This window comes from Leptodactylus fuscus, chromosome 8, assembly GCF_031893055.1.
Source record: "Leptodactylus fuscus isolate aLepFus1 chromosome 8, aLepFus1.hap2, whole genome shotgun sequence".
Taxonomy (NCBI): Eukaryota; Metazoa; Chordata; class Amphibia; order Anura; family Leptodactylidae; genus Leptodactylus; species Leptodactylus fuscus.
The window spans coordinates 27,338,850-27,364,223 of record NC_134272.1 but is presented as its reverse complement, the minus strand read 5'-3'; the positions used below and the strand labels follow the sequence as shown (position 1 = coordinate 27,364,223).

Here is a 25,374-nt window from a genome sequence, read left to right as displayed (position 1 = left end):
AATGGTACTTCATAATGACGACATTTATTATAATATTCTGTACTGGGGTGGAATAGGGGGAAAAAAAACACAATTTTGCCATTCTCTTACAGGTCGCACATTAAAAATGATGTTAGTTTTATTCTGTTGGCCTGCAGAAGACCCCCAGCTACCACGATAACAGAGCGGCTCCAGCGATATCTTCCATTAAAGAGGACCTTTCACCATTTGAGGCACATGCAGTTTAATACACCACTAGAAAGCCGGAAGTGCACTGAATTCAGCGCACTATCGGCTTTCACGTTCTGTTCCCCCAGTGAAGAGCTATCGATGCTGGAACCGTAGCTCTTCACTGTTAGAAGGGCGTTACTGATAGTCAGTCAGGAACACCCTTCCTCACAGTAGCGCCTATTGCGCTGTACTGTGAGAGCGATGAGGAACGCCCCCTCCCGCCACCCAGTGTCATAACTGGGTGTAAGGAACAAACCCTCTCACAGTACAGCGCAATAGACACTACCATGAGGAAGGGAGTTTCTGACTGACTGTCAGAAACGACCTTCTGACAGTGAAGAGCTATGGTACCGGCACCGATAGCTCTTCACCAGGGGCACAGAACAGGAAAGCACACTGTTGGCTTTCTAGCAGTGTATTAAACCGCATGTGCCCCAAATGGTAAAAGGTCCTCTTTAAGTGACCACCCAGATACCATCTGACCATGGCATCAGAGTCGTTACATGTCCATGATCAGAGATATCTCTGATCATGGCCACTGCTGAGGAGTCCCTGCTATATAGAGCCCACAGCTATGGCGTCTATTCCGCTCCTCAGAGGTCATCATATTTAAAGCCGAAAATCTGCCATAATAGAATGGCGCATGTCAGCAAGGGGTTAATTGGTTCCAGGACAACCATTGTAGTTTGAAGCCATTGTAACCTGAGGACCAAATAATTGGTTCCAAAAACCCAAAATATCACTATAAATATAAAACAATGAAGAAAAAAAACAAAACAAAACCATAACTAATATAAACCTATCAAATTATTACCTATAAAAGTCAGATAAAGCTGCTCAAATCTGTAAATCACTTTCTATGATGGTGAAAGGAGGTTCAGGGTCCGGAAAAGTATTGCAGTGCACCTAAAAAATATAATAGATCATGTGTTGTCCAGAGGATCAGATCATCCTGGCGTGTAGTACCATGGATCACTATATACATACATATATAGAGAGAGAGCAGTGTATACAATAATGTATAGTCCATATACTGTAGTTGTATAATTGATAGTTATATACGTATTTATATAACTGATCACGCCTGTAGCAATACTATTTTTTCTCAACAACAATAGTAGTAGTAAGTAACTATTAATACACCAGCATATCGTCTAGCTAGTCCAGGATTTCTTCCATCCACCTTCTTCGAATCCCAGGGGAATGCATTAGGTACATGTTAGTCTGCTGTGAGCAGTTTGCCTGTTACAGAAAAGGCTTTTTGCAGAAATTTCACTGACAGGGAAGAGACAAGATCCAGTTACTGCCCCCTAGGAAGTCTGATTGGTCTGTAGGAGTCTTGATGTTACCAGCTAAACAGAATGGATTTTGTGGTCTCTGGAAATAGCAACAAGTGCAGCTGACCAGAGGAGGGCTGCCCCTGTCCCCCTCCTGCTGTGTCCACTGCATGGGAACTTGTGGCACACTTTAGCTGCCTGGGCTCAGCTTCATTTTTTCCTGGTTTTTCATTATCATTCCATTTTCAGCATTTCTGACTGAGGCATAGCAAGCTGTGATGTTAAAGAGCTGATGATCCACATGGTGAGTGTGACTCCCCTGGACATGTTTAGCATCAGCCTACAGAATACAGCTGCCTATGTGGCTCTGGTTACACTGGGACAGCAAATTCCCATTCTGATTGTCTGCTGTTATGCTGGAGATATTTGGCAGCAATAGCTGGAAGGATTGATGAGAAGTGTCCTGTAATGTCCTGAGGATTTTGTGAATGAACTAGACCTGGTGCAGGAACATCCTCTGAAGTTACAGACCTCAACAACACAGCCAGAAACAGTAAGTGTGCATGGTAATGTGGTAGTATTATAGTATAGCAAAACCTTGTGTATGTCAATCATAGTTGTCTGTTTTGGCAGAAGAGCATTTCAGGAATAAAACCCATTCATCTCCTTTTCCTATCCTTTCTGCTCCATGGTTCCCAAAATGTTTGATATAAATGTAATATATTATTATTATTATTATTATTATTATTATTATTATTACTTTGTATTTTGCTTCTTTAGTTTTTATAGTAAACAGTTGTTGATTGTAGTTTATAGTGTAAAATTTGTAAGATTGTTATCCATATATGTTTTTTTAACTTTTAATGTATACCAATACTTATTTACCAAACAATAAGTAAGAATTCTAATAAAAAATTCTATCTATCTATCTATCTATCTATCTATCTATCTATCTATCTTTCTATCTATCTGTCTATCTCCTATCTATCCATCTAAATTTATTTCTAAATATTTAATTTATTTGTTAGTATCGTCATATTCCACACCGCTTTACAGATATTATCAACACTGTCTCAAATAGGGTTCCAATTCTAAATTCCCCATCAGTGTGTCTTTGGATTGTGGGAGGAAACCAGAGTTCCTAGAGGAAACCCATGCAAACTTAGGGTGAACATACAAACTCCTTGCAGATATTGTCCTTAGCCAGAATGAACCCAGGGCTCCAGCGCTGTATATATATATATATATATATATATATATATATATATGTGCACATATATATATATATATATATATATATATATATATGTATTTATATATATTTATTTATTTAATCCAGATAACTGAGTATATACAGTGGCAGTATATAAGTGACAGAAGAGACAATGGATACAATACAACTTAATGTTTCTTTACAGATGCATGAACACATTTAACTTGTTGCACCCTAGTTTTGTAGTGTGCCCCATATGACCATAAAAAGTTCACCCTTTCTTTGCGATTTATCATCATTTCAGTCTACAAGCTAGACCTGTAGACCGTCCTTTTCACAATTTTATCGCTATAACTGCTGCATAACATTATAAAGAATTGGTTTCATAGGATTTACACAAGTAAATCAGAAACAAAGTGTAGGCACATAGCATCCTGTGCACTCCATTTCCAACAACATTGTATAGCAGTCACGTGATAACATGTTATGTTCTGTTTTTTGAATCCCCAAGCAGACCCTATCCACTTAAAGAGTGGTTAGCCGCAGAAGCCTGTGGACCCCATAGACTATAATGGGGTCTGCCAGGTTTCCGCCTTAAATCGAGAGAGAAAAGTCCTGTTTGCATATTACGCGGAGTCCCCGAATGGTCCATGAAAGCTAGTGTGACCGCATCATTATTCATATCGCTTTTTAGGGGGATTGTGTGCAAAAAATCATTGTGGAGAGCCTATTTCTAGATCACATTAAATTTAGGATAAATGTTTGTTGAACACTTATTGCTGAAGAATTCACTGACAACAGGTGCTAAGTGCATGTTACTAGGAATATATGTCTAGTAATGCTAGAATAATATGATGTGTCATCAGGACGCTATCATTATACACTATATTAGTAAGTTATTTATAACTCTGAGGTCTCATGTTGACTGTTAAATACTTTTACATCTTCTGAAAACTTTGCTTTGCCTTGTACCGCACTGCAACTTTTATTAAATCTGTAGATGTTTAGATTATTCTTAGAAGTTTGTCCTTTTTTTTGCATTTCCAAATAATGTAGAAATGGGCCTTAGGCACTGTTCACATCTGTGTCCAGACTTCTCTTTCCAATATCGTTATGACGCATGAATAAAAAAAATGAAGTGGTAGCGTAACAGATCCTAAAGGATCCATTTGACTTTAATGAAATCTGTCAGTTTTCATTTGTTTTACTTATCAAACAATAGAAACCTGAAGGAACAAAAGACAAGGGAAGTTAATGGATGTCATTTAGAAAATTGCATTGACAATATTGAGGGAGTTTCAGGTTTTTCTGTAAATGGAACAGAAATGAACACCAGTGGCATAGCTAAAGTTTTGTGGGCCCCGATGCAATCTTTTGTCCGGGGCCCCTACTTGATCCCTACAGCGAATTCTTGATAGTGATGGTTATGAGTGCTAAGGAGTTTAATCCACCTTAGTGCGGTTAGGGTAATCTAGGTTCCTTGGTTTATGGGCCAGATGGAAGCTGCAATCTCAATACTGATGCCAGTGCTTATGGGCCTCCTAAGGCTCCTGGGCCTTGGTGCGACTGCACCCTCTGCACCCCCTCAAGTTACGCCCCTGATGAACAATAAAACAAGAACAGCGAAGAGAATATAAATAAAAAGTTGGCCAATGATATGCAATAATAATTATAATAATAGATTATGACGTAATATGAATTATTAACAGATTTACTAATCCTTTACTAATTTTAGACAGTGTAAAACAGGAATTCATAAAATATGCCACATTTAGGAGGCTTATGTTAGATGATATACTTGATGCAGTGGCGTAACTAGGAATGGCGGGGACCCGTCGTGAACTTTTGACATGGCCCCCCCAACCGACGCCGAAGACCTCGACCAACATAACCCCCCCTTCCTCCCCGCATTCCTGCTCGATCTATTATGCCCCATAGTGGCCTCTAATGTCCCGGGCCCTGTGGCAGCTGCTACCGCTGCTACCCCGGTAGTTACGCCCCTGTTTACCTTATACCAAATAAGTCATGTCCCTTGTTAAAAGAGGCACAAAAAAAACTAAAATATATAATAGATGTGGTGCAAAGTGTGTATAATATGCCATTTTTTTTTTTTTGCCTCAAATTAAGCCAAAATTCTGGCTTAGTAAACCTCCTTCGTTGAGTAGTGTTACATGGGACAATGCAGGCACCTCCTCGATATTGGTCACGTAATATTGTAGACAACCCATTGACCACAATAAATGGTTCGCTGACATCAATATAGTAAGTTTCTACGAAATTGGATATAATGGATTTAATGTAGTATATGGGATATATGCAGTATATAAAGTTTCCACTATTCAAGGTTATTTTTGTGATTCCACAACTCACTATTGCAGAATATACCTGTCAGTTCTGCTCTATCCCTATCATCATTGTAGTCTTTGCTGTTGTCAAGGGTCCTCAGGGATTGCGGTCTATAATTTGTCTGCTAAGATTGGGCATTTTTATATAGATATAGTGCAGGGAATTTAAGGTTAAGGCCCCATGTAGTGAGCCACAGCCAAAAACAATTCCTGCTGCGGTTTTTCTTGCAGAACTTTTCACAAAAAGTGAAGTTTTTGCTTTAATTATACCAATACGGAAAACATCAGCGTTTCCTTAGATTGACAAAAGTGGTTTTTAAAATCACAGCATGCCCACTGTGGATATTTTTCTGCAATGTGTGGATGGGATTAGACAGAATTTGCCGCAGTTTACACTATGTAGGGCCCCGGCCTAAGACAGGTTTTTTTTTCCCCATTACTTCTGCTGCATCTCCTGCCAACGGAGAATTATTGAGAGACTCCAGACAGTTTTCTTGAAAAAGTTATAGTGTACTTGCCAAATTTCCCGAAACCAGACCTGGCAGAATTATCCCACATCCACCGTGCGGTTGGTTATGTTATAGTGCCAGTGTGCCAGTCATACAGGGTTAAGCAGGGAGGTATGGATGATGTGAAATAACAGTTACACACTCAATTTTCAACAAAACTCAAATTTTATTTTTTCAATGTGTAGCTTGGATGTTGCCATTACATAAAATCAAAGAAAAACAAAAGAAAAAAGAAATTAAAACATTGATTATGGCCAAATGTCAAGGGCTGGCTTCAACTGCTTGACGCACCCTTTCGATGTCTTACGGGGTCCGTACCGTTCGGTCACCTCTTTGCGCAGTTCCGGGTCTCAAAGAACCTGTTCGTTGAAAGTGATTCACCGAATTCATTATCGTGTAAAACTTCGGAACACGACCATGGCGGCCAACGTTAAAATGATTCTGGAAACGTCTCTGTGTTTGAATGGCAGAACGGCCCGTTTTAATAAAGGTGTTTACACGAACAAATGATGCTCTATCGACCCCGTCTCCATTGCTACTGAAATGCCAGCTCCTGACGAGCAGATACCCCCACTCTTTATCCACCAAGGTTATCCCACCTTGTGTGGCACCCCATTAAAATCATCCATACCTCCCTGCCTAACCCTGTATAACAAAACAGGGGTGTACCCGGCGCAATATGAGTACACATCACAAAACGGGGGCTTTATAAAAGCCCTCTGAGGTCTAATGTGTATGGGAGCGCTCTATAGGACATCCTGTTATGTTGCCCTCACTGAACATAAGGAATGAGCAGGATTTATAATATGGAAGAGAAATGACTTGGCTGGTCCCAGCTGCTCATCCCCTTCTCTGCAGTCAGCGGAGTGTCAGGCCATCACTGTGCTCAACAGCTGAGCCGTTTGCGACCCACTAGTTACTAGGGAAACCCTACTAAACAGGGTCGTCTGGTCCCACGATGCTAGCAACCAGTTTCTCAGGTCTCCAGTCAAAGGTCAGCATTTCACGGATTTGAGAGTGAAGAAAGGGCAAAGAGTCTTGGCAGTAATGAGACCACCCTTTCATCCATAATGATCCATTTTTTCCTCCGTGATGGATCCCATAATGGCCACATCGGATTTCTTTCAAGCACTATGGTTTTTTTTTCGTTACTAGATAGAATATCGTACAGAGCAAGCAACACAATTCTGACTATCAAAGAGCAATGGAAACCTCGATGAAAAGAACTAACTCAAGTGTCAAGCGAGCTGACCTCATGCACACTGTACTTTGCTTTATGAGACATTTTTGAAAGTTTCGAGAAAAGGAAGAAAACTACATAAAAAGTATCACACAATTTGCCATTTCTGCACCTCCCAGGGCTGACGGAACATTTGGGCATGACTCTGAGCTGTGAATTTACTAGTACAAAACTGGACCAAACCAGATGGTTATCGACACTCAACATATTCAAATACAAAGATACATCTTTATTAACATAATGTTGAAAATACATATACAAGTAACAAAAAATAGACACTGAACACATATTGGACAGACGAGAAAAACACCGTATGTGACAGAACACCTAAAACGATCCTTCAATTACAAGGTAATACACATATAGTTAAAAAGAGCTACATCTAATGTAATCCAATCAACACTAAGCATGTATATAGTCAAGAAATCCTGATATCAAAAAAACTGTCACCAGAAAAATGTATATGAGGTACGAACTAAGACCTAAATATATATAGAGGAGACAGGAAACAGGATAAGTATATACCTACAGCCTATAGTAAATAAAGGAGTAAAGTCATGGATGTAGATAGTGAAGGATAAGATAGGAAGCAATCACCCCCGGAAGAAGGCTAAGCGTGCCGAAACGCGCGTCGGGCTGGTAGCAGACACTAGACGATCCTGTTGCACATTGCAGCGATTAAAGATGGGTAAGATGTTATTTTTTTCCTGATGCAGACCTATATCTATTAGATTGCTTCCTATCTTATCCTTCACTATCTACATCCATGACTTTACTCCTTTATTTACTATAGGCTGTAGGTATATACTTATCCTGTTTCCTGTCTCCTCTATATATATTTAGGTCTTAGTTCGTACCTCATATACATTTTTCTGGTGACAGTTTTTTTTATATCAGGATTTCTTGACTATATACATGCTTAGTGTTGATTGGATTACATTAGATGTAGCTCTTTTTAACTATATGTGTATTACCTTGTAATTGAAGGATCGTTTTAGGTGTTCTGTCACATACGGTGTTTTTCTCGTCTGGCCAATATGTGTTCAGTGTCTATTTTTTGTTACTTGTATATGTATTTTCAACATTATGTTAATAAAGATGTATCTTTGTATTTAAATTTGGATTTGAATATGTTGAGTGTCGATAACCATCTGGTTTGGTCCAGTTTTGTATCTGTATATTTGTTGTGGTTCTAGACACGCTAGGTTTTTAAGGGCTTTAATATGGTGGGAGTTAGGATTGAACTATGACTAGCCACATCCATTCCTCCAATATTTGTGCTATATTTTTTGTATACTCAGTGAATATACTAGGTACAGTCCATGTTTAATCCAAAAGTATAAGAAACAGAAAGCATAGACACAACGGAACTTATTAACCCCTTCCCGCCGATGGCATTTTTTGATTTTCGTTTTTCGTTTTTGACTCCCCTCCTTCTAAACCCCATAACTTTTTTATTTCTCCGCTCCCAGAGTCATATGAGGTCTTAATTTTTGCGGGACAATTTTTTCTTCATGATGCCACCATTAATTATTCTATATAATGTACTGGGAAGCAGGAAAAAAATTCAGAATGGGGTGGATTTGAAGAAAAAATGCATTTCTGCGACTTTCTTACGGGCTTTGGTTTTACGGCGTTCACTGTGCAGCCAAAATGACATGTCCCCTGTATTCTGTGTTTTTGTACGGTTCCAGGGATACCAAATTTATATGGTTTTATTTACATTTTGACCCCTAAAAAAATTCCAAAACGGTGTTAAAAAATTTTTTTTCTAAAAGTCACCATATTCCAACGGCCGTAACTTTTTTATACATAGGTGTACAGGGATGCATAGGGCGTCTTTTTTTGCGGGGCCGGTTTGGCACTTTTGACTATTTTTCCTGCTACGGCGTTTACCGAACAGGAAAAATATTTTTATAGATTTGTAGAGCGGGCGATTTCGGACGCGGGGATACCTAACATGTATATGTTTCACAGTTTTTAACTACTTTTATATTTGTTCTAGGGAAAGGGGGGTGATTTGAACTTTTAATACTTTTTATATTTTTTTATATTTTTTTTTACTTTTTTTTTTATTTTTTTTTTTGCATTTATTAGACCCCCTAGGGGTGTTGAACCCCAGGGGGTCTGATCACTAATGCAATGCATTACAATGCTAATGCATTGCAATGCATTGCAAAAAATCATCATCTCTTTTGCAGGCTGTATACACCAGCCTGCAAAAGAGAGAATTTGCAGACTGGCTGGGAGCCTTTAACAAGGCTCCCGGCTGTCATGGCAACGGGGGGTCGGCCCTGGAGCATGCTCCAGGAGCCGGCGATCCCTGCCAAAATGGCGGCGCCCATGCGCCGCCGGGAAGATGGCGCCTCCGGCGCCTTTGACAGCAGCGCCGGAGGGGTTAATGCCTCCGATCGGTCCAGGGACCGATCGGAGGCATTAGAGCCGGTTGTCTACTGCTTGAAGCAGTAGACACCCGGCGGCTATGACGGCCGCCCGGCTCCCGGGCGGTCGCCATAGTTACAGACCCGACACGCGCCGTACTATTACGGCGCATGTCGGGAAGGGGTTAAAGGGGTTGTCCAGGTGTGTATTTTTTATGGCCTACCCATACACCGTATATACTGTAATGTAAGTATCACCAAGAGTCGCCATAACTATACTGTACTTTGTGCACCTCCAATTTCACCAAAATGATTGTACCAAGTTATACGAACTTCGATACTTACAAACATTTAGGTTGGTTACATACGGATATTTAAAGGGATTCTACCATTAAAACATGTTTTTTTCTAATGACCACGTCGGAATAGCCTTACGAAAGGCTATTTGTCTCCTATCTTTTGATGTGGTCTCCGCCGCGACGGTCATCCGAAAAACCGGTTTTTCCCGGTATGTTAATGAGTGTCCAGCAGCAATGAGGGCGGGCCCCAGCGCTCAAACGCCGATGGAGGCGTCCCCACTTCGGCCGGAATTGGGCAATCCAGCGATGCCTTCTTCCTGATCTGCCTCCTCCCCTTCTGTGTCCTCTTCTTTCGTCGTCATGGGTGACGCATGTGTAGTCAGCTCTGGCAGCAAGACCCTGTTAGAACCGACTGCGCATGCCGGCCGGCGGCCATATTTGCGAGACCGCAATTGCGCGCATGCGCAGTACACTCCACTAAGTATTTGCCGAACAGAGTGTACTGCGCATGCTCAGTAAGGTCCGTACAGCCCTCCGACGCCTGGATGAGTTCACTCAGCCCCGCCCCAAGTGCACTGAACAACTCATTTGCATATGGAATAAAATTATTTTTTTTTCTTTTGCAAGACTGCATTTTTTTTGTAGATTGTGAGCCCCATACAAGGCTCACAATGTACTTTTTTTCCCCTATCAGTATGTTAGTATGTCTTCATTGTGAATATGATCAGTCGCAAATGTAACAGAACGTAAGGCCAGGCCAGATTAGGTATACATTACTTGGCCCTGTCAATCAGAGCAGGGAGGGGGTCAGCACAGAGCAGTGGGCAGCTGACCTCTGTAGAGCAATGATAATGCACTTGTTGCATCAAAGAGCTCATTTGCATATTACCAAAAACAGCAATGAGACCGAGACATCAATTCACAAGAGGAATACGCGGTCTGATTCGGGTGACTCTGACCTATCTTGTTTGACATGCTGGCTTTTGATGACAGACTGTCTTTACGTTGTTTATAACTTAAAAAAAAAATTCAATATGAACAATTGCCGTTTTTTCATAAAACCGGGAACCTTTCCAACATTCCCTTTATAGGAACGCTAGATGAAAACATTCAAAACAGTTGTAGATATTTTTCAGTACTATTAGCGCTGTACATTCGAGCAGGGAGCATTCTCCAAGCATCGAGCCCAGATTGATTTATTGGATTTCTTTAGAGAGTCCATCTCCATAGTGACCTAAGGATTGTGGTTTGTTTTTTTTTTACTCTTGTTTCAGCAGCAGAATCCCAGTCCATGCACTCCTACATGAATGTCTGATGTTCTGAAATGACTTTGGTATGTGGTAGTTTGGGGTGACTGGTGAGTGTTGCAGTCAAGAACCAATGACCTTTACTCACCGAGCATTTCCATATGCTGTGAACCTATTCTGTAAACTTGTGAACTGTCTAATAACTGGGGTCCAACTGCGGGAACCCCCACGGTCATAAAAATGATGGTCCCCAAGTGTGAATAAAGCATTGGATACTAGTTCAACACTCCATTGGCTTCTGTGATGGAAATCGCCATTCTACGTGACCCATAGAAGACAATGGAATGGTGAATAAGCATGTACATCAGACTTCTGTTCATATGAGACACTTGGGGACTCTTGTCCTTTAGAATGCTTAGTGTCTAGGGTTGAGCCGATCCTGACTTTCAGGATCGATTTTAAAATCCAATTTTCGATCATTTTTCATTCGAACCCGATGAGCCATGGATTTTCGGGCTGGTTCTTACCCTTGATCAGAAACCGTATTCAGCCCCTGACCCTGCTTTTTCTCTCCTCTCCTACGTTCACTGTTATTTACCTGTACTGTGATGGCAGATCAGATCTTTATAATAATAAATTTAATAATCTAGCAGGAAAGGTGGAAGAAGGCAGAGCGGAGAACCAGGTGCTGGTTCTGATCATGTGAATTGGGATCCAAACCAGCCCAGAAACCTGTGGTTTGTCACAAATAAAGCCACAGAGGAACTGTATATACTCGAGTATAAGCCAAATTTTTCAGCCCAGTTTTTGTGCTGAAGAAGTCCCCCTCGGCTTATACTCAAGTCAGCAAAAAAAAAAAAAAAAATTATTTATTTTTTTAGGAGTGGGCTGGTCTATGACCAGCCAAAATATTAATGTATAGAATCTCCCATAAAATAGTGCAAAAAAAAAAAAAAAAAAAAAAAAGAAGAAGATTTAAAAAAAATAAAAATAAATAAAAGTTGTAAATCACCTCCTTTCCCTAGAATACATATACAAGTAGAGAATGACTGTGATACACATACACATTAGGTATATCTGTGTCTGAAAGTTGCCGGTCTACTGAATATAGGGGATCTGCAGTGCTCCTGTTCTGTCGGGAAAGGGTTAATAGGAGCACTGCAGATACCCTATATTCAGCCAGACTGAATTCCAAGTGGGGGAAGAAAAAACCCAGTCCTCAAGCTCAGGGAAGGGGCAGACAGACAACCAAAACACCCCCTCCCCTTCCCCAGCACCCAGCAACTACTGCACCCAAAAACTCCGACCATTTTAATTTTTGAAATTTTCCAGTAGCTGTTGCATTTCCTCACTAGGCTTATACTCAAGTCAATACATTTTCCAAGTTTTTTGTTGTAAAATTAGGGGCCTCGGCTTATATTCGGGTCGGCTTATACTCGAGTATATACAGTAAGTATTGAAACAGTCTCTCTTTAAGAAACAAACTTTAAAAAAAAAAAAAAAAGTTGAATATCTCATATAGCATATAGTGTTGTATACCAAGTATATCATATTGTTTTTAAAGCATAACATATTTCATCCAGAATACTTCAGTATTGTATCAACTCAAATTTGTTTGCATATTTTTCCTTAAAAGCAAATGAGCTATTAATATTCATGGTTTACCTTTGTCTTTACTAGAGATGAGCGAACAGTGTTCTATCGAACACATGTTCGATCGGATATCAGGGTGTTCGCCATGTTCGAATCGAATCGAACACCACGTGGTAAAGTGCGCCAAAATTCGATTCCCCTCCCACCTTCCCTGGCGCCTTTTTTGCACCAATAACAGCGCAGGGGAGGTGGGACAGGAACTACGACACTGGGGGCATTGAAAAAAATTGGAAAAAGTCATTGGCTGCCGAAATCAGGTGACCTCCATTTTAGACGAATAGTGGATTTCAAATCCGGGTCATATGAGAATGTGAACTTTGTGACTATGAGACAGGGATAGCTGTACAGGCAGGGATAGCTAGGGATAACCTTTATTTAGGGGGGAATGTTATTAAAAATAACTTTTTGGGGCTCTATCGGGTGTGTAATTGTGATTTTTGTGAGATAAACTTTTTCCCATAGGGATGCATTGGCCAGCGCTGATTGGCCGAATTCCGTACTCTGGCCAATCAGTGCTGGCCAATGCATTCTATTAGCTTGATGAAGCAGAGTGTGCACAAGGGTTCAAGCGCACCCTCGGCTCTGATGTAGCAGAGCCGAGGCTGCACAAGGGTTCAAGCGCACCCTCGGCTCTGATGTAGGAGAGCCGAGGGTGCACTTGAACCCTTGTGCACCCTCAGCTCTGCTACATCAGAGCCGAGGGTGCGCTTGAACCCTTGTGCACACTCTGCTTCATCAAGCTAATAGAATGCATTGGCCAGCGCTGATTGGCCAATGTATTCTATTAGCCTGATGAAGTAGAGCTGAATGTGTGTGCTAAGCACACACATTCAGCTCTACTTCATCGGGCTAATAGAATGCATTGGCCAGCGCTGATTGGCCAGAGTACGGAACTCGACCAATCAGCGCTGGCTCTGCTGGAGGAGGCGGAGTCTAAGATCGCTCCACACCAGTCTCCATTCAGGTCCGACCTTAGACTCCGCCTCCTCCGGCAGAGCCAGCGCTGATTGGCCGAAGGCTGGCCAATGCATTCCTATGCGAATGCAGAGACTTAGCAGTGCTGAGTCAGTTTTGCTCAACTACACATCTGATGCACACTCGGCACTGCTACATCAGATGTAGCAATCTGATGTAGCAGAGCCGAGGGTGCACTAGAACCCCTGTGCAAACTCAGTTCACGCTAATAGAATGCATTGGCCAGCGCTGATTGGCCAATGCATTCTATTAGCCCGATGAAGTAGAGCTGAATGTGTGTGCTAAGCACACACATTCAGCACTGCTTCATCAAGCCAATACAATGCATTAGCCAGTGCTGATTGGCCAGAGTACGGAATTCGGCCAATCAGCGCTGGCTCTGCTGGAGGAGGCGGAGTCTAAGGTCGCTCCACACCAGTCTCCATTCAGGTCCGACCTTAGACTCCGCCTCCTCCGGCAGAGCCAGCGCTGATTGGCCGAAGGCTGGCCAATGCATTCCTATGCGAATGCATACTTAGCAGTGCTGAGTCAGTTTTGCTCAACTACACATCTGATGCACACTCGGCACTGCTACATCAGATGTAGCAATCTGATGTAGCAGAGCCGAGGGTGCACTAGAACCCCTGTGCAAACTCAGTTCACGCTAATAGAATGCATTGGCCAGCGCTGATTGGCCAATGCATTCTATTAGCCCGATGAAGTAGAGCTGAATGTGTGTGCTAAGCACACACATTCAGCACTGCTTCATCAAGCCAATACAATGCATTAGCCAGTGCTGATTGGCCAGAGTACGGAATTCGGCCAATCAGCGCTGGCTCTGCTGGAGGAGGCGGAGTCTAAGGTCGGACCTGAATGGAGACTGGTGTGGAGCGATCTTAGACTCCGCCTCCTCCAGCAGAGCCAGCGCTGATTGGTCGAGTTCCGTACTCTGGCCAATCAGCGCTGGCCAATGCATTCTATTAGCCCGATGAAGTAGAGCTGAATGTGTGTGCTTAGCACACACATTCAGCTCTACTTCATCAGGCTAATAGAATACATTGGCCAATCAGCGCTGGCCAATGCATTCTATTAGCCCGATGAAGTAGAGCTGAATGTGTGTGCTAAGCACACACATTCAGCACTGCTTCATCACGCCAATACAATGCATTAGCCAGTGCTGATTGGCCAGAGTACGGAATTCGGCCAATCAGCGCTGGCTCTGCTGGAGGAGGCGGAGTCTAAGATCGCTCCACACCAGTCTCCATTCAGGTCCGACCTTAGACTCCGCCTCCTCCAGCAGAGCCAGCGCTGATTGGTCGAGTTCCGTACTCTGGCCAATCAGCGCTGGCCAATGCATTCTATTAGCCCGATGAAGTAGAGCTGAATGTGTGTGCTTAGCACACACATTCAGCTCTACTTCATCGGGCTAATAGAATGCATTGGCCAGCGCTGATTGGCCGAATTCCGTACTCTGGCCAATCAGCACTGGCTAATGCATTGTATTGGCTTGATGAAGCAGTGCTGAATGTGTGTGCTTAGCACACACATTCAGCTCTACTTCATCGGGCTAATAGAATGCATTGGCCAATCAGCGCTGGCCAATGCATTCTATTAGCGTGAACTGAGTTTGCACAGGGGTTCTAGTGCACCCTCGGCTCTGCTACATCAGATTGCTACATCTGATGTAGCAGTGCCGAGTGTGCATCAGATGTGTAGTTGAGCAAAACTGACTCAGCACTGCTAAGTCTGCATTCGCATAGGAATGCATTGGCCAGCCTTCGGCCAATCAGCGCTGGCTCTGCCGGAGGAGGCGGAGTCTAAGGTCGGACCTGAATGGAGACTGGTGTGGAGCTATCTTAGACTCCGCCTCCTCCAGCAGAGCCAGCGCTGATTGGTCGAGTTCCGTACTCTGGCCAATCAGCACTGGCCAATGCATTTCTATGGGGAAAAGTTAGCTTGCGAAAATCGCAAACTGACAGGGATTTCCATGAAATAAAGTGACTTTTATGCCCCCAGACATGCTTCCCCTGCTGTCCCAGTGTCATTCCAGGGTGTTGGTATCATTTCCTGGGGTGTCATAGTGGACTTGGTGACCCTCCAGACACGAATTTGGGTTTCCCCCTTAACGAGTTTATGTTCCCCATAGACTATAATGGGGTTCGAAACCCATTCGAACACTCGAACAGTGAGCGGCTGTTCGAATCGAATTTCGAACCTCGAACATTTTAGTGTTCGCTCATCTCTAGTCTTTACTTCTAACAAGCTGTATTTATTACAGAGTAAACAAGCTGTCACATTAACAATGAATGAAGGTCTGTAATAAACCTATGTCATCTATGTTAAATTCTAAAGGGCTCATTCCTTACTTCTCATTCACACTGTAAGTTATTTTACTTAGAAATTACAAAAAAATATATAATGAAAGCCATGGCTAATCCAGGTTTATTATTCCAGGATTTCCTATCACACACATGAAAGGCTACAGAATGGGAACTGTTTTTCTGCCTATAATGAGTTTGTTTAAACAGCATCTGACAAGAGATTTTTTTAATGAAATGAGCTCCTTTCAGCCTCGGGATTTCATAGAGAAGCCGAACATCACACGGCAACAGCCAGAGACTTTTCTAAGGAGATGCTGCAGCAGAACAGATGTAAGAGACAGTGAGTGGTGTTAAGAATCTCACAGAATACAAATGACCACAGAACCCTGGAAAAGGCAAAAGGACCTTAATTGGTATTATACTGATTTTCCAACAGAGTTAAAGGGTGCTATATTTAGACGGGCAAGCTGAAGAATAAAGGGACCCTGCTACGAAGAAAGGAAAAAAATTCTCCTGCACCTTTCCATATATGTGTCATCGTTTCATAATCATAGAAAAGATACAAATTCCAATTTTGAATTGAAAAAAATGTCCAAACTTCCATTTTTAGCAATGCACTTTTCAATAGAGATTTCTTTATGAGAAGAGATGTAATATGGCACCTACAGAAACCTTTGGCGCAGATTTATTAAGACTGGTGTTTCATACGTCAGTCTTAATAAAGGTCCCAACTGGTCTAGGGAAGAGGCCGAACATCTCAGTGCCAGAATGGGAGCTGAGTTATAATGAATGGTGCGTTGGCCTGCCTCATAGTGTGGTAAGTGAGCTAAAGAGGGGGGGTTGTGGAGTGCATTTGGCACAAGACAAATGTACCCCATGATGGGGGCAACACGGTGGCTCAGTGGTTAGCACTACCGCCTTGCACCATTGGAGTCCTTTGGACTTCGAATCCTACCAGGAACAACATCTGCAAGGAGTTTGTATGTTCTCCCTGTGTTTACATGGATTTCCTCTCATTCTACAGACATACTGATAGGGGGAAAAAAAGAAGTACATTGTGATCCTCATAAGGGGGATCACAATATACACTCACCGGCCACTTTATTAGGTACACCATGCTAGTAACGGGTTGGACCCCCTTTTGCCTTCAGAACTGCCTCAATTCTTCGTGGCATAGATTCAACAAGGTGCTGGAAGCATTCCTCAGAGATTTTGGTCCATATTGACATGATGGCATCACACAGTTGCCGCAGATTTGTCGGCTGCACATCCATGATGCGAATCTCCCGTTCCACCACATCCCAAAGATGCTCTATTGGATTGAGATCTGGTGACTGTGGAGGCCATTGGAGTACAGTGAACTCATTGTCATGTTCAAGAAACCAGTCTGAGATGATTCCAGCTTTATGACATGGCGCATTATCCTGCTGAAAGTAGCCATCAGATGTTGGGTACATTGTGGTCATAAAGGGATGGACATGGTCAGCAACAATACTCAGGTAGGCTTTGGCGTTGCAACGATGCTCAATTGGTACCAAGGGGCCCAAAGAGTGCCAAGAAAATATTCCCCACACCATGACACCACCACCACCAGCCTGAACCGTTGATACAAGGCAGGATGGATCCATGCTTTCATGTTGTTGACGCCAAATTCTGACCCTACCATCTGAATGTCGCAGCAGAAACCGAGACTCATCAGACCAGGCAACGTTTTTCCAATCTTCAATTGTCCAATTTCGATGAGCTTGTGCAAATTGTAGCCTCAGTTTCCTGTTCTTAGCTGAAAGGAGTGGCACCCGGTGTGGTCTTCTGCTGCTGTAGCCCATCTGCCTCAAAGTTCGACGTACTGTGCGTTCAGAGATGCTCTTCTGGCTACCTTGGTTGTAACGGGTGGCTATTTGAGTCACTGTTGCCTTTCTATCAGCTCGAACCAGTCTGGCCATTCTCCTCTGACCTCTGGCATCAACAACGCATTTCCGCCCACAGAACTGCCGCTCACTGGATGTTTTTCTTTTTCGGACCATTCTCTGTAAACCCTAGAGATGGTTGTGCATGAAAATCCCAGTAGATCAGCAGTTTCTGAAATACTCAGACCAGCCCTTCTGGCACCAACAACCATGCCACATTCAAAGGCACTCAAATCACCTTTCTTCCCCATAATGATGCTCGGTTTGAACTGCAGGAGATTGTCTTGACCATGTCTACATGCCTAAGTGCACTGAGTTGCCGCCATGTGATTGGCTGATTAGAAATTAAGTGTTAACGAGCAGTTGGACAGGTGTACCTAATAAAGTGGCCGGTGAGTGTATACAGTCCTATGAAAAAGTTTGGGCACCCCTATTAATCTTAATCATTTTTAGTTCTAAATATTTTGGTGTTTGCAACAGCCATTTCAGTTTGATATATCTAATAACTGATGGACACAGTAATATTTCAGGACTGAAATGAGGTTTATTGTACTAACAGAAAATGTGCAATATGCATTAAACCAAAATTTGAGCGGTGCAAAAGTATGGGCACCTCAACAGAAAAGTGACATTAATATTTAGTAGATCCTCCTTTTGCAAAGATAACAGCCTCTAGTCGCTTCCTGTAGCTTTTAATCAGTTCCTGGATCCTGGATGAAGGTATTTTGGACCATTCCTCTTTACAAAACAATTCAAGTTCAGTTAGGTTTGATGGTCCCCAAGCATGGACAGCCCGCTGTCAAATGATCTGAAAACAAAGATTGTTCAGCATAGTTGTTCAGGGGAAGGATACAAAAAGGTGTCTCAGAGATTTAACCTGTCAGTTTCCACTGTGAGGAACATAGTAAGGAAATGGAAGACCACAGGGACAGTTCTTGTTAAGCCCAGAAGTGGCAGGCCAAGAAAAATATCAGAAAGGCAGAGAAGAAGAATGGTGAGAACAGTCAAGGACAATCCACAGACCACCTCCAAAGAGCTGCAGCATCATCTTGCTGCAGATGGTTTCACTGTGCATCGGTCAACAATACAGTGCACTTTGCATAAGGAGAAGCTGTATGGGAGAGTGATGAGAAAGAAGCCGTTTCTGCAAGCATGCCACAAACAGAGTCGCCTGAGGTATGCAAAAGCACATTTGGACAAGCCAGGTTCATTTTGGAAGAAGGTCCTGTGGACTGATGAAACAAAGATTGAGTTGTTTGGTCATACAAAAAGGCGTTATGCATGGCGTCCAAAAAGAAACAGCATTCCAAGAAAAACACATGCTACCCACTGTAAAATTTGGTGGAGGTTCCATCATGCTTTGGGGCTGTGTGGCCAATGCCGGCATCGGGAATCTTGTTAAAGTTGAGAGTCGCATGGATTCCACTCAGTATCAGCAGATTCTTGAGAATAATGTTCAAGAATCAGTGACGAAGTTGAAGTTACGCCGGGGATGGATATTTCAGCAAGACAATGATCCAAAACACCGCTCCAAATCCTCAGGCATTCATGCAGAGGAACAATTACAATGTTCTGGAATGGCCATCCCAGTCCCCAGACCTGAATATCATTGAACATCTGTGGGATGATTTGAAGCGGGCTGTCCATGCTCAGCGACCATCAAACTTAACTGAACTTGAATTGTTTTGTAAAGAGGAATGGTCCAAAATACCTTCATCCAGGATCCAGGAACTGATTAAAAGCTACAGGAAGCGACTAGAGGCTGTTATCTTTGCAAAAGGAGGATCTACTAAATATTAATGTCACTTTTCTGTTGAGGTGCCCATACTTTTGCACCACTCAAATTTTGGTTTAATGCATATTGCACATTTTCTGTTAGTACAATAAACCTCATTTCAGTCCTGAAATATTACTGTGTCCATCAGTTATTAGATATATCAAACTGAAATGGCTGCTGCAAACACCAAAATATTTAGAACTAAAAATGATTAAGATTAATAGGGGTGCCCAAACTTTTTCATAGGACTGTATATATATATATATATATATATATATATATATATATATATATATATATATATATATATAATGTGCACCACAATATCATCCCTCTGTGCCAGAAAACTGGGGCAGGTGTCACATAACAAAAAAAAAACCAAAAACATATTCACCTGTACTCTGATGATTGACCTTAGTGGTCACTTGGGGCACAGGGTTTCTGGAGACATGACAGAACTGGATTGATGGGGATGGCTTTATGTTTTATGGAGTATGTTTTTTTTCTAATGTTATACCTGGCCAGGGCCTCTCAGGAGTTTGTCTAATTCCTGGACAAACCTTTTAAACTGAGCACTTTGGTTCGGTGCATGTCCCCAGCTTCTTTCAATCACTGTGAATGACATATCTCATTCAGGGGGCTTCAGTACTGAGTCATATGCATGCGCAGTCATAGTCAATTTTCTAACTTTGGTTTTCATTTTCGCCTCGGGCAGCAGAAAAACCAGAATCGTCCCAGTTTACACTGTAGGTACCAAATAGCCAGAAGGATAATTCTTCATTTGATAGCTGCCAGCAATATAAACAGATTTTCTGTGGGAGTTTACAGAACTATAAGTCTATGGCCACAAGTTATGAAATTCGCCAAGTAGAAATAATCAAACTTGGATTTCGGCTAGGATTGTGCTAGGTTGGTTCACGGCTAATCCTCTGCTTTTCCTGCAGGAAATAGGTAGCATTCTACTTGTTCCAATGGTGGCAACAAAGATTCACAAACGAAACTCACTTACTTACTTGTGATGCAGATGTCCCATGGATGATATGGAATAGGGTAATCTGAATACACGTGACCATTCCATAACTTGTTCTAGCTCAGTCAGATTCAATATGTCTTGTGTTATCTTAGGATCCAGCAGAGACTTTATAGCCTGTGTTCTGTAGGGCTATAAAGGAGTCCAAGGTTATATTGCATGACTGGGTAATGGTGAAGTGCAGGGTGTCTGTTGTACTGAATTTTAGATTGAAAGTATTTCTCCCATAAATTGCCAATCCTAAAACTTTTTTGTCAAGTGCAGAAAGAAGAGGCGAACACATTAAACATAAAAGTATTTCTACCATTTTGTATTTCCAGGGGGAATGTTGTTCCTTGCTAAACTCTTTGAGCGTAACTTTTGATTTCCTTTGCTGTATTCGGATCTGTGCAAATTGTTTCTTTGGTAAAATCTATTTGCTCATTTGTAGACAGGGATGACTATATATTTGTAAACCAATTCTCAGGGGTCCCCTCTTTAGTACTTGATGATGTCAAGGATTTCTTCACATTTCATGTTGTATATTCATCTGGAAACGAAAGCAATATAAACTAGAACATTTGTGCGTGTGAAGATGCTCCTTGGATACATCGTCCCTTTGCAGCATCCGGATTGCTATTAAATCGAGCTTTGTATTTCATGTTTATTGTGGCGGCAGACGGAGACACGTACGTTTGATATTATCTATGGACTTGGATAATGTTCTGCATATATTTAAAGTGATGAAATGGGACACAAAACTACTGTCAGAGATGATATTTCTTTCTTTTCATTTTACAGGCGGTTGCAGAAACAAGCATTTATCATGGCTACTAGCAGAAGAATTCCAACTGAGCCAAGTGCACATTTCTATACAAGTACGACATAAGTTGCAGATGAAGAGTTTACAAGTAATATTCTCTCCACTGTATGTATACCTCTATAAAATGCACCCAGCAGAGCAAACAACTAGGTGTACAGACTATATTTTCAACAGAGGACTTCTGCTGCTCTTTTTCCAGTTCCAATTCATTGTATCTTGCCCCAAAAGCTGCCAGTGCTCGGACAACAGCGGTGCCATGGTGGTCCAATGCAGTTCAAGAAACCTAGAGGAAATACCAATAGACCTTCCCATGGACACTGTTTCCTTAAAGCTGGATGCAAACAAGATCCAACAGGTACCCAATAATGCATTTAAGGACTTGAGCTATCTCCAAGAACTGGATCTTTCCAGGAACTCTATTGAGAAAATTGAACTGTCTGCTTTCAAAGGAGTTACCGATGGGTTGAGGTTACTGGATTTGTCTGGAAACCAGATTCAGACCATCCCCAAAGAAGCTTTGGCCAATTTAAAAGGCAAAATCCGCCTCTCCAATAATCCTTTACATTGTGATTGTTCCCTTCAGGAGATGTTACGAGAACTAAACTTGGACCCTGACACAGTTAATGACATTTCCTGCCAGACTTCGGTACAGGAGGAATATGTTGGGAAACCTTTAATCCAGGTTCTTGACTCGGGCATAAATTTTTGCAATATCCACCACAGGACCACAGATGTGGCCATGTTCATTACTATGTTTGGCTGGTTTACTATGGTGATAACCTATGTGGTTTATTATGTAAGACACAACCAAGAGGATGCCAGAAGACATCTGGAGTACCTCAAGTCATTGCCCAGCACTCAGATAACCAAAGACTTTGATACAATCAGTACCGTCTTGTAGATAATTCAATGACATTAGACACTGTGTCGCTGTTTACTCTAAAGGCCTTTTACAGGGGGCAATAATCGATTGTTAGATCGAGTGAACGTTCCCAACTATGGTGTAACATTTACAGTGAGCCACTGACCAGCCAGAATTTACTTGCTTGCCGTTTCTGTCGACCTCGTATTCATATGAACAGGCATCTGCCTATCATTTGTAATGGAAACAGCATGAGAGGAGAAAAGACAATTTCACAAATAATCATAACTACAAAGACAACGTGTGGGTATTGTAACATAATATAACTGCAAACCTTGGGAATATTAATATCTTTATAATAACGATTCTCTGGAGGGGAATTTCTGGTGAGGATGGAGCAATATTGCTGGGGGATCATAGTTCAGGATTCCCATAGAGCAGTGGGAGCTCTCACACACGGTATAATGCCCCCTCAGTACCCCCAGACAGTATATAAACCCTCTAAGTGCCCCTCCACCGTCTAATGTCCCCAGGTCCCACAAGCTATGATAACTGTTAGTCCTATACTGTATAATGTCCCCAGATCCCACACAGTGTAATGTTTCAGGCCTATACAGTACATGACCTGGGGAGTGAGCAGTGAGTACAATTCTCAGTACTCATTGTTCTCAGGACTCCCAACTTCTTCTCCGGTCCTGGCTCCTATATCAGAGCTATGCACAGAGAGGGAACAGGGAGTCCTATGAGAGGTGAGTACTGAGAATCGGACTCACCATTTACACCCTAGGCTATGCACACAGAGGCAACAGGGAATCCTAGGAGAGGTGAGTACTGAGAATCGTACTCACCACTTACTCCCTGCCAATAGTTAGTTATTACGGAGGGAGGTGCTCATTGGTTACTATGCTATCATCATTCACTACAGCATAGCCAACCATGGTCCACAAGGGCACAGTTTTAACCCTTTGTGTAAGCGACTAACTCATTTTACCAATTTATGTAAAAAGACCCCAAAAGCACACCACCTACAAGCTAAATTGCTAAATTTATTTATATTGCCCATGGCAAGCAATCCAGTGCCGCCATTATTGGAAGTCCAGTGTCTAAGTAAAATAACTTTGACTTGATTGTTATGAACACTCTTGTATTACACAATTCTTCAGATTGTCACATTTTTCTAGTTTTATATTTGGACATGCGGGATACATTGTAATAATTCTGTGTAATAAAAGTAGAAGAGTAGAATTCCTTTAATATGGAATCAATGGGACAGATTTATTATTATTTTATTTATGCCAGCTGGTGTTTTTGTGCCGGTCACATCATTGTCCCAAAAAGGGGTCGTAAATTCCACTCCAAGTGTATGGCAGACAGAGGGTGAGGGATCTTCCCCAATAGATTTACATAAATTATAGACTATAGAGATTCTTCATCATAGGTCCTTTTCACATCTGCACATGGGTTAACGTTCCGGAAGTCCACTTGGTACCTCCCCCCGAATGGAAACCTAGTCATAAAAAAAAGTTACCTAAGGGATCCTGTGGACTCCATAGACTATGCAAAAAACAACTTGAGACTTACAAGATATAATAAAATATAAATAATTTTATTGATAATATACATAATCCAAATCAAACAACACATAAAAACACAAACAAGGGGAAAAGACCCCCCCACAAGGTGGCAGTATAATACCATAACCCTCCCACAGATGAGAGTTGAGAAGAAACCCCAAGTAACTATAAAGTATCAAAAATTGGAAGGATGCCTGAAAAAATAATAACTAATATGGTCAGAAGAATAATCCTAATCCATCACCTAACAAACGGTGGTGGAATACATCCAATGTATATCAGTCTGACCAAAAGATATATAAAGCCATGGTTGTATTGCTATCAAAGAATAAAGAGTGCCCCCAATACTCATACATAACCATGGGTACAGACATGATTCCAAGTCAAATGATAGCACAACAGGGGAGACTCTCAGTACATCATCCGTGGGACTATCAGAAACGCCTGATGCGCGTTTCGCCAACACCCGGCTTCGTCAGGAAGTCCACTTGGTACCTCCCCCCGAATGGAAACCTAGTCATGAAAAAATGTTACCTAAGGAATCCTGCGGACTCCATAGACTATAATGAGATCTGTGTGGTTTCTGTTTGGTTTCGGCATGAAAAATGCATTTTTCATGCGGAGAGGGGAACAGAATGGCCCGAACGCAGATGTGAATCAGGCCATAAGGAGAACTACTTAATCTTAAAGGTATTCAATTATTAAAAAGCTATTTTTTCTCCCTAACACATAGGAATAGCCTTAAGAAAGGCAATTCTTCTCCTTCCTTTAGATGTCTTCTCCGTTCGGTAGAAATCCCAGTTTTCTTCATCACTGGGGGCTGTTTGAGCACTGGGGGTGTCCCCAATGCTGCGATAGAACTCTCCAGTGCCGCCTCTATCTTCGTCTGGAACGGCCTCTCCTTGCGTCTTCCTCTGGCACTGGCTTCAAACTTCTAAGCATGCGCAGTCGGCTCTGCCGTCATGCCTCGGGCAGATCCTACTGCACATGCCCATGGCAATTTTCCTGTGGCTGCTTACACAATAAAGTGGTGTAAGCAGCCACAAGAAAATGGCCACAGGCATACGCAGTCGGCTCTGCCCCAGCCCCGACGGCAGAGCCGACTGCGCATGCCTAGAAGTTTGAAGCCAGCACTGGAGGAAGACGCAAGGAGAGGCCGTTCCAGACGAAGATAGAGGCAGCACTGGAGAGTCCCCAGTGCTGTTTGAGAACTCATTTGCATACAGAAGAAAACCAGGATTTCTACTGAACGGTGGCGCGAAGAAGACATCTAAAGGTAGGAGAAGAATAGCCTTTCGTAACGCTATACCCACGTATTATGGAGAAAAAAATTGCTTTTTAATGATTGAATCCCTTTAAGAACTCCATAATATCTCAGGTGGGAACAATTTGAATGCCATGTTAAAGGGATTTTCCTCTACTAATAATAATTATTAAAGAAAAAAAGCCATAAAGAGTGAGTCACCAGAAACAAAAGTATACAGTCCTATGAAAAAGTTTGGGCACCCCTATTAATCTTAATCATTTTTAGTTCTAAATATTTTGGTGTTTATAACAGCCATTTCAGTTTGATATATCTAATAACTGATGGACACAGTAATATTTCAGGATTGAAATGAGGTTTATTGTACTAACAGAAAATAAGCAATATGCATTAAACCAAAATTTGACCGGTGCAAAAGTATGGGCACCTCAACAGAAAAGTGACATTAATATTTAGTAGATCCTCCTTTTGCAAAGATAACAGCCTCTAGTCGCTTCCTGTAGCTTTTA

The 25,374-nt window shown here is 42.0% G+C and overlaps 1 protein-coding gene across 1 annotated transcript; it reads left to right on the top strand.

The window, feature by feature from the left end:
- The first annotated feature begins 1,618 nt into the window (after positions 1-1,618).
- On the top strand, positions 1,619-22,066 carry LRRC3 (leucine rich repeat containing 3). The gene is made up of 2 exons (XM_075284953.1): positions 1,619-2,040; positions 21,144-22,066. The coding sequence occupies exon 2, from the start codon at positions 21,239-21,241 to the stop codon at positions 22,064-22,066; it is 828 nt and encodes a 275-aa protein (XP_075141054.1). The 5' UTR covers positions 1,619-2,040; positions 21,144-21,238.
- Positions 22,067-25,374: the final 3,308 nt, after the last annotated feature.

Coding starts and splice junctions, on each gene's coding strand:
- LRRC3 (XM_075284953.1), top strand. CDS start 21,239: ATGAAGAGTTTACAAGTAATATTCTCTCCACTGTATGTATACCTCTAT.